General features: G+C 32.4%; 1 protein-coding gene across 2 annotated transcripts in view; it reads left to right on the forward strand.

The window, feature by feature from the left end:
• LOC143915320 (homeotic protein distal-less-like) overlaps nucleotides 1-9321 on the forward strand; it is a 111275-nt gene extending 101954 nt beyond the window's left edge. The window contains exons 4-8 of one of the 2 annotated variants that reach the window (XM_077435894.1): nucleotides 6533-6680; nucleotides 7499-7704; nucleotides 7823-7864; nucleotides 7979-8130; nucleotides 9087-9321. In XM_077435894.1, the coding sequence (XP_077292020.1) occupies nucleotides 6533-6680; nucleotides 7499-7704; nucleotides 7823-7864; nucleotides 7979-8130; nucleotides 9087-9105 (567 nt within the window). In that variant the 3' untranslated portion in view covers nucleotides 9106-9321. The remainder of the gene's footprint in view (nucleotides 1-6532; nucleotides 6681-7498; nucleotides 7705-7822; nucleotides 7865-7978; nucleotides 8131-9086) is intronic. The other variant, XM_077435895.1, reaches the window with a different exon arrangement.
• Nucleotides 9322-10507: the final 1186 nt, after the last annotated feature.

A 10507-nucleotide genomic window follows, 5' to 3' on the forward strand; every position in this document is an offset into this window, starting at 1 on the left:
ACTTCACAAGTGTGTTAGTATGGTTATTAGTGATTCTGTCATAGAATCTACTGGTTAGTTGTCTAATGTAAAGTCTGTAACAAACGGAATATTATACATATGTATATGGCATGCAGTTTTTTCAAGTTAATATCAGTAGTTTACATACCCATATATATATATGGGTGTATTATAAATTATTTTTAGGGATTTATTTTGTATTACTTGGAGCTTGGAAAGGAATATATGTATGTAAACTACATCAATTGTTGGTGTTTTGTCTTTTTAGTCTTTCGATACTGATTGATCGTTTTTGAAACATTGCAATTTTGTTAATCACGTCTATGTATGTATATATGTACCTTTGGCGAATAATCACGCGGACCACAGTTGCGAAACCCGTGTGGGCATCAACGGTCCTTAGCGTAGCTCTCCATGCGGAACGCGCGACAATACCTTGAGAGAAAATGGAAACTAACCGGATGCGACACGTGAATCTTTCATGTTCTTGACGTGAGCGCTCCCATGCACCTCCTCCCCCTACTAAAAGAATATAAAAACACACATAAATCCTACCGTTCATCAATTATTTCGCTCGTTATCTACATCTACATCCATTTACATACACATACATACTAGTGAAAAACCCACCTGAACGGATCGACGATCGATGATGCGTAGGTTTACCTAATAATACCGATGATCAACACCAAAAAATGACATTTTAACGTTGCATTTAATCCAATTAATGAAAATAATATCCAGTGTTGAAATTCATCATAGTCGGTTTCCACACATACGTACAAATCAATTTCCAAATATTAGAAAGTACGAAATTTGTAGTATCGATCTAATTATTTACATATGTATGTACCTACGTGAATCATTGAGAAACGCTTTGACGAGATGCTATAAAATTAAAAATCGTTTATGTTTGTTTTTTTTTTGGTTTTATAGTCGTTCATATAAATTTTAGTGTCTTTCGAGTTGACGGAACGACTTCTTGGTTGGGTGGTCAAAGCGGCGACTTGTCAACCATAGGAACTAAGGTTCAATGCCTTCCCTAGCCTCTCGAAAAGTTCCCAGTGTTATTGTTATATACATATGTATGTATAATCAAAACGGCGCATAAAAAGCTTCGATTTTATCCAAAGTATATAGTAAATTTGCATGAAATTAATTTTGTAATAATTAGTAGCATCTATCGATGGATAGTACAACTATTCCAAACTAAAATTTATTTGCCAACCATCGATTGATTTAACTTATTTACTTTAATAGCTACTGATCTACTGATCATTTTCTATTTTACAGTTTTATTTTATTTTTGTTAGTAATCAAAGTATTATATTATTATAGAAGAAGTACTACTAAAATTTTGGAAAATAATAATACAACATCCAATTCAACGTATCAATATGATATTAAATATCTCCTTGAGATATTTAATATCATATTGAGAAATATCTCCTTGAGAACGTAAAAATCTCGAATTCGAATTTCTTCACGATCTTCATTTATTGATACTTATCATCATAATTTACAGCCATTAATCATCCACTCCTGGATGAAGGCCTTTGCAACACTCTTCCATTCGTCTCTATTTGCGCAACTGTCATCCATCTCACTTCACACATTTTTATAATATCATCCACCCATCTTCCTGCAGCCTTCATTTTACCCAATTGACATTTTCATACCCATCTTTAGGGTACTATTCCTTTACTTATTTTATCCATTTTTCTAGCTACATAACCCGCCTATTTCCATTTCAATCTATTTACTCTCTGTATTATGTATTATATATCAACTACCCTTGTCATACTTCTCACCCTCGTACTCAGTTTAATATATCTCAGTAATATGCCGATCATTTAGCTACTTTGGATACTTCGTATATCTTATATGTAGATGAAGAAAAAAATATAAGTCAACACTAAAAGGTTGCACTTATGTATGTATGTAAATACCTATACATCTGTACTGGAATTGAAAGCTGCGATAAAATCGGTATTCTGTCATTGATATGTGAACCGTTTCTAAATCGATCATTGATATATTTGGTACTAAAATCGATCAAATTGCCTTGCATATATTACATCAAACTTTCCATCGACTTGCACTAGATAATATTGCGTGATTTTTTCCAACGGATTATTACCCAATGCGTTCGAGCGTCAACGATGATGTTGCGATTTAGAAAATTGTGCAACGAATTATACCATTAATCCACATTGATAATTAAAAAGGTGAATCTTCAATACAAACACACGCATTTAAATAATATGGCGTGAACGTATTCAAAACACACTTTCGATTGAAAATTCACACGCCAGACGAGGAGAAAAGAGGCGAGAGGGCGTATAGCGAACGTCAATCGTCTTGCGCGGCGATAAAATCGATTCGGTACAACTCTATCGCGAATATGAACCCGCTAGGTATGTTTCCGCGAACGCCTTGACGAGTTTTTCCACACGTTCGGACACAGCCCTAGTTCAAAGAAATGCCACCGCCCGTTTTTCTCAATCAGCGGAATGCTTTTGATCAGTCCGCGGACCGAACCTGTGTAAAAACCAATTTATATTTACTCGTTTTAAATATGTCGGACGGCTGTGTACGATATTATGTGTATGTTTGTATATACGTAGATATAGAATATACTGTGACGGAAAAGATTATTAATGCGGCTTATCGAATTTCACAGAGGAAGCGTAGAATTTTGTAATCTAAAGCCAATTAGGGCCCGAGTCTTCTGTATATTTGTATTGTTTGATCTTGGGTGTCTGATTCCACCCCTTCGCTTTAACCCAAATCAAGGGTCAAACTACATCCCCTTTCGATAATTATTAGTTGTTGGCATTGATCTAATTAAACGGCACTGTATATGTATACTGTATAATGCGTGTATATTTTCTTATTATATATTTTTTATAATAATATAATCATACGACTTAAATATAGTACGTTGTTAATATTGTAACGTAGAGATTAGGTGAGTGGCGCTCGTGGACTGATGGTTCACGACCGCGGATCACCTGATCTCTCGTTCCCGCCAAAAAAGGCCTCCACGAATGAATCAGCCCTATGCAACGGCCAAAGGCATCGTCTGACTCATCGACCAATGATTGTTGAGATATGTATGTATGTGTACTGTGTCCAGCGAGTATAAATATGGGGCGTTCTCGGCATGGAATTCATTCCAGCCCGGACCGCCGCCAAGAGAACACGAATAAACCGCTACTACCCATCTTCCTGCGTCTTTCTCCGATTCTGGAAACCCCCCCCCCTTCACGTCCACGCAACAATATTTATGCTTATAATATTCAATAGATTTATATTTTATATTTATTTAATGACTTACATATAAAATATGTTTAACTTATCATATATTTCTATGAGTTGATAATTCGTTTGCCGTCAAATTTGACGTTAAATCGTTCAAATTCTGCTAATAATAATTATATGAATAAATCGTCTATCGTCAAATTTGACGAAAAGGTATTTTGATATAAAACAGTTGATTTGAATGTGTATCAAAATAAGTTTTAACTTTAAATTTCTGAGTTGATAAATCGTTTAGGTGCCGTCAAATTTGACGTTAAATCTTACAAAATTCTGCTAATAATAATTAGAAGAATAAATCATCGTAAATTTGACCAAAACGTAATATTATGATATAAAGCAGTTGATTTGAATTTATATCAAAATATGTTGGGAAAAAGATTAAATTCAAATGTTTACGACTCGATACATCGATTATGTCAAATTTAACGTCAAAATCATTCAAATTTTATTAATAATAATTGGTAGAATAAATCGTTTACCGTGAAATTTGACGGAAGGAACTTTTATACAAAGCAATTGATTTGAATTTGTATCAAAATATGTTGGCAAAAAGCTTAACTTCAAATGTCTACGAGTCAATACTTTGTTTACCGTCAAATTTGATGTCTAAATCATTCAAATTTTAGTAATAATAATTAATAGAAAAAATGAGACGGATACTTCTTGTGTTTAAGAATACGAAGAATTTTTTTAACAAGCTGATTCAAATCCAAATCTTATTTAATAATATGTATAAGTTCTGAATTAAATCAAACATTATCGCGTAAATTTTATTTTGTGATTAAAATTGAATGAAACGAGTTTTACATCCTTGTCCAATCATACTATACGATTAAACGTTTCAAATTTTCACGTCAAAACAAATTGCATCGTATCTGTTTACAATAGCAAACACTCGCGATTTAACAACCCGCACGTGGATAATAACAATAAAAATAAACCCCATAGCTATATGTAGTTATACACATGAAATTAAATTGACGTTCATATAATATCATACAAAGGGCCACGTGTATATTGCAAGAGAGAGAGAGAGAGAGAGATCAACCCCCAATTGACCGGGTAGAAAATTGCGCAATTACATGTATGCAAAGGGTTGCGGGTCCATTGCTAGCCGCAAGTGAAAGAATAAAATGATGCATTCTTATGTAATAAATATAATATACTTTCTCGGGGAACAATCGTCGATAAATTTGCAAAATAAAATTGTTATAAGTCGCCCTAGTCACTTGCGTCCCTAACATCATTAAATAAGTGCACGTGGTGAATCACTATCGTCGTTCAAGATAAGTGTTGTGATTATTCATTCAATTTAGGGTATTGTTGTCGCTGTCGGCTTGTGTTCGTTTAACGATCCACGTGTTTGTGCATTTTAAATTTGATATGATGAACTTGCCGTCAATTACAACGGATGATTTTTCATTCCAAATCGGAATTATGTAGATATGGTCGTTCATATAAATACATTAAAATTTTCATATTATTTTCCAATGAAAATATGTATTTATACACTGGATACAGTTTGAGTGGTTTTTTCGTAAATTTTTGACGGTAAACTAACAGTTGGAGAAGATTCGATTCCATATCCATATAAGTACGTTCTTGAAATGAAATAAATAGGTAATTGTTATTATGGATTTACAATTTACATTCAACAAATAAATAATTGCCGTCAAAATTGACCACGAATCTACTCTAAATTTAAGGAAAACACAAAAAATTCGTAGTATTCTAAAAAAAAATTTCAAAATTTCATTTGAAGGTAAACAATTTCTTCAATCAATTATTCTTAAATAAAACAAGTATCCGTTTAATCTGATCATAGACAATTTCTTCCACCAATTATTAATAGTAGAATTTCGATAATTTAGACGTCCAACGTCGGACGTCAAACTTGACGGTAAACGAGTTTGCAATTTACATATTCTTCAAAATTCACGTTGAATCTTCTTACTAAAAAAACTCTTCGCATTCTTAAATACTGGAAGTATCCGTCTCATTTGACGGTAGAAAATTTTTTCTATTAATTATTATTATTAAAATTTGTATAATTTAGACGTCAAATTTGACGGTAAACGTAGAATCGGAAGCTAAACTTTTTGCCTACATATTTTGATACAAATTCAAATCAACTGATTTATATTAAAGTTCTTTCCGCAGACAATTTATTCTACTAATTATTATTAATTTTGAAAAATTTGAATGATTTTGACGTCAAATTTGACGCAATCGATGTATCGACTCGTAAGCATTTGAATTTAATCTTAAATATTTTAATATAAATTCAAATCAACTGCATTATATCATAATATTACTTTTCCTTCAAATTAGACGATAAGCGATTTATTCTTTTAATTATTATTAGAAGAATAAATTTAACGATTTAACGTCAAATTTGACGGAAAACGAATTATCGACTTATAGAAATTTATAAATAAATTGAATTAAAATCCAATTTAATCAACTAATGTATTAAATTGGATATGCATATGTACCTATATATTAAAAATTTTGCATATACTTCATATGTATGTACTTACATCTAAAATGTACTTATATCAAAATTTCATATGTATGTACTTACATCTAAAAATAATTAATTAAATTGAACTTTTAAAACATTATTGGAATTGCTCACATTTCGTCTAGAACGACGACAGAATCGGTCCACTTTGGCACAAACGACAATCCAAACAAACGTCATAAACATAAATTATGCACAAAAACACGTATACTCCAATCGAAAATATACAAAAAAAAACACTCGCATATAAATCAAAGGTTTTCCCGTGCATAATTTATACGTACAAATGTGTGGCAATTTATCATGAACGCGTATTACATTTCATTTTATCATCGCATCGAGGAAAACCCTCGAAGAAAATTATTTCGTATGCAACCCCCTCATACGTACCTTTCCATTCTAGAGGTGACCCCACCCTTAACCTCCCCAACAACCAGCCCCATCCCTCCATGCACGAGAGTCCTTCGTGTTTCGTGTCGAAAGCAAGAAACTTACGTACATACATACGTACAATTCGACTTGCGGCCATTTCGAACCGAAATTTTTTATCGGGGTTAAACAAAGAAACGGGTCAACCGCACCCCAAGCCTTCGTTTTGCCCTCGTGTGTGAACCCAACCCTCATTTTTACTGCACACGAATTCTATGTACCCTGTATTGACTTTTCTTTTTCCTTTTGTCGCAGGTTAAAATTTGGTTTCAAAATCGGCGGAGTAAATACAAGAAGATGATGAAGGCGGCCCAAGGTCCTGGTGGAGGTCCTGGACCTCACGGACACCCTCCAGGACTAGGAGGACCTGCTGGATCACCGACGAATAACCACATAATGCATGGTAAATATATATTACAATTTTCCAACAACACGAAAAATTAACATATCGTAAAACTTATTTGTAAGACTACATTTTTTAATGGATGGAATTTTATCTATATTGCTCTAATAATGATTTAAAAAATTTTTGAAAGATCAAATAAATTTATTTTTGTCCAAAAATGGATTTACAAACTATAAATAATCATAACTATAAATAAATCATATGATTTATTATAAATGCAATACCAACAGTATGGCTCGGTGGTTAAGTTTATGTTTAGCACCGAAAGGTTACCGGATTCAATCCCGTGCTAATCTTTGATACTGCTAGTCAGACTTTTTGTGACTCCAAGTCGATCGTTTTTTATCAGATTTTGCCAATTTATCTGACTTCATTGTTGAAACGGTTCCTCCATCCACCAAATTGGCAAAAATCATCCCATCAGCCGTCACATATATCTGAATTTGATTTATGGACAATATGTAAAAATATATAGACAAGTCTAAATCCATAGATGTATGTATGGATTAATTAATTGTTCAATTCGTGTTCTTCAGCCTCTCAAAATAAAGCGATTTATGTTATAAAAATGTCTAAATTGTCTAGGAAGGCGAATTGGGTAAAATAAAAATAAAAGATTCTATGTACGCTAGTTGAATAGCCCGGCGTTGCTCGGGTGCGCATTTCATCCTTTTTCATCAAACTGGATTTGATTCTGGGCACCGACCCCTTTCTAAAGCCGTCCACAGTCTTAATTAGAGTACTATAAGATATTATACAAATTTTCTGGTTGTGTTTTAAAAACTGTATATTTATATATTATATTTGTTCTATAGGTGGAGGTGGCAGCAGTAGTGGATCGCAGCATTCTCCCAATCATTATTTAGGAGGAGGTGGTAGTGGAGCAGGTCTTGGAGCACCAGGACCTGGAGGTCACTCACCAACTCCTTCATCGACTCCCGTCAGCGAGCTGTCCCCAGGATTGAGTCCTCCAGCTCCATGGGACGTCAAAGGACCTCCACCTGTGCCATGGGACGTAAAGGTATACACCGAATCCGACAAAAGCTCAAACACTTTCTCTCTTCTATTATCTATTAACCCTTTACATATCTAAAATGGCGTTTTAATTAACTCTGTGTATTTTTTTGTTTATTTTCAAGTCTACTGGTGGGTCCTTCAATCACCCATACCCATCCTTCCTGGTTAGTCGAATTGAATTAAATAGCATATCTTAAATAATAGATCCACCGGTAGATCTTAGCCCGAACTTTTTGTATTGTTTATTGATTTTTTTATGTTTTTTTTTTCGAATAAAGGGTGGTGCAGCGGGAGGGTGGGATATGAAACCTGGACCTGGAGCACCCTTAGGAGCTCCTCTGGGAGCTCCACAACCAGCTCATCATCCAGGATACGTTCCTCAGTATTCCTGGTACCAGCCAGCTGATCCCGGACCTGCAGGATTACTAACGTAAGCTTTTTTTTATTTAAATTTTGAAGAAAAAAACCGTTCCCAATTATAGTTTTCCATTTTTAAAATGTATCAATGGTTGATAGAAATGCAATAAACATATCGATCATTTTATTTAATGCATATTATAAAGACCTCGTATAGTTAAAGGTACGTCGAATTTTATTTAAAAATAGAATTCGAATTTAATTTTTTTAAGAAACTTTAAACTTAATTGGTTGAAATAGTAATTGGTCAAATTTTGCAACTCATCTACCGAAAAAAAGACATTTCAAGATCTTAAAACTGTTAAAGTCTTTTCATAGTGGCACAGCACAGACCGGCAAATGCATGTTAACAGCAGTATTCTTCGGTACATTTATAGGTTCCGTAATATGTACGTGGCGTTGGCGTAATAGTAGTAGCCGACAAGATCTATTCATATTGTACAGCAGTACACGTAACCGTAACTTATCAAGCAAAATCGGTTTTATTTGGCCACTGCGGAAACATTCACACACGACGTGACGTCATAGTAGCAAGTGCACGCGTACGAACTAAAGTGCGCATACGAATATTTTCAGAAACGTCATATTGTAACAATATTATAACAAGTATATGTAAGCGGATTTTGCTGTACACTCGGTCTAAACTTGTCTGAGCGTGCACTTCTGTATACATAATATGAATATAAGTAGTCTTTTATGTACACTGACGAGCTTTTACCTTGCAGTGCTGGATAGTATAGTGTGATTTTACATTCATACATATGTATATTCCATTGACGCGTTCATATATAATGTACCAATGAATACTTTCCTTACAGTTATCGGTCTGCGTTGTGCTAATATGAATACGCCTTAATACGTGGTTGATTCGATGTTTTTCGGTGTGTTCAGAAAGGGACGGTTTTAAAATTGTCATCGCTTGATATGTGTAATTGTTTATGATTATAATATATATTACTTTCTTTACAGGGTGTGGCCGGCTGTGTAACCTCTGATTGGCGGATAATTTTTGTATAGTGTGTGATATGTAAGAACGTTAGTGATCATTGTGTAAATTTTTCATTATACATATATAATATATAAATGTTGTTTTCCTTTTATATATGATGTGTTGTTTTCGTTTATTTTTCTGTATAGGCGTTAGCTAAATTGAAAAGAGAATAAATCAAACAAAAATAACAAGACTTACCGTGAATTTAAATTGAACAAAAAAAAAAGTAAAAAGTAATAATGAACGAATATTTATTATTATGATTTTTATTATTATTATCATTATCATTACATATTATTTACTATACAATACTTTATAATGAATAAACTAAAACGAAAAAGTGCAAATTTGTAAATGTAAGCTTAGGGAGAGATTTGAAAGAGAAACTTTAACACAAAAAACTTTATATGTCATATATATATATATATGCATATAATATATACCCAGGGTATATTTCGTATTATTTTGAAATTTGAACTATTGACGCGATCCTCCCCCTTCTTTATTTCGTGCTATTTTGTTTGTTAACTAACAAAAATCAAATCAAAATTGCGTAGATATAAGCGAAACGCGGAACGAATCAATACTGAACTTTGATCGAAAACGACAGCAATATTCCAAGCATATTGCAGACTTTTTAACCTAAGAAATTTAAATCAAATGTGTATTTTTTAATATAGAAACAATCAATACCAAACAAATATTCAAAATTGAAATTTAAATCGAAGTTTATGTACAATGCATAGTATATAATACGCGTTAATATTATATAAAAATAAAAACAACTATGATCATATTACAATTAGGTCAAAGATGTATATTTTTAATATGCAATGAAAATATGTTTTGAAATATTAAAACTAATTTATTTAAAACTATTTTCAGAATCTGTAATTTGCTTTGAAGTGCAGTCTAAATTTGTGCGATTAATAGTTCAGTGTTTATTATAAATATTTATATTTATTTATAAAAACGTTACTATAGTTGTAACTGAAAGCGGTCGATGTTCAAATTTCAAAATTGAATAAAAATAATATGTAAATTTTTTGTATAGTTAATTGTAAAAAGGTTATTATTATTATTATTATTATATAAATATGTATAATTATTAATATAGTATATGGGTATTAAATACGATTGAATATATGATTGTATAATTTCCTAGGACATATGAAAAAAGCTAGAATTATTATTGTATTAATTTTACATTTCCAATTTGTTAATTTTAAAATATATTTCATGTGAAATAAAATGAAATTATTCGAAAAAAAAAACCGTTTTATTATTTTTTTTTACCATACACTTTTCATACATATTATATGTAAGTCTTCATATTTTTTCATCGACATATTCAAAATGGCGGCACACAACGTATCGACAGGTGTTTGCGCACGGAAAC

This window comes from Arctopsyche grandis, chromosome 8 (genome assembly GCF_051622035.1).
Source record: "Arctopsyche grandis isolate Sample6627 chromosome 8, ASM5162203v2, whole genome shotgun sequence".
Lineage (NCBI taxonomy): Eukaryota > Metazoa > Arthropoda > Insecta > Trichoptera > Hydropsychidae > Arctopsyche > Arctopsyche grandis.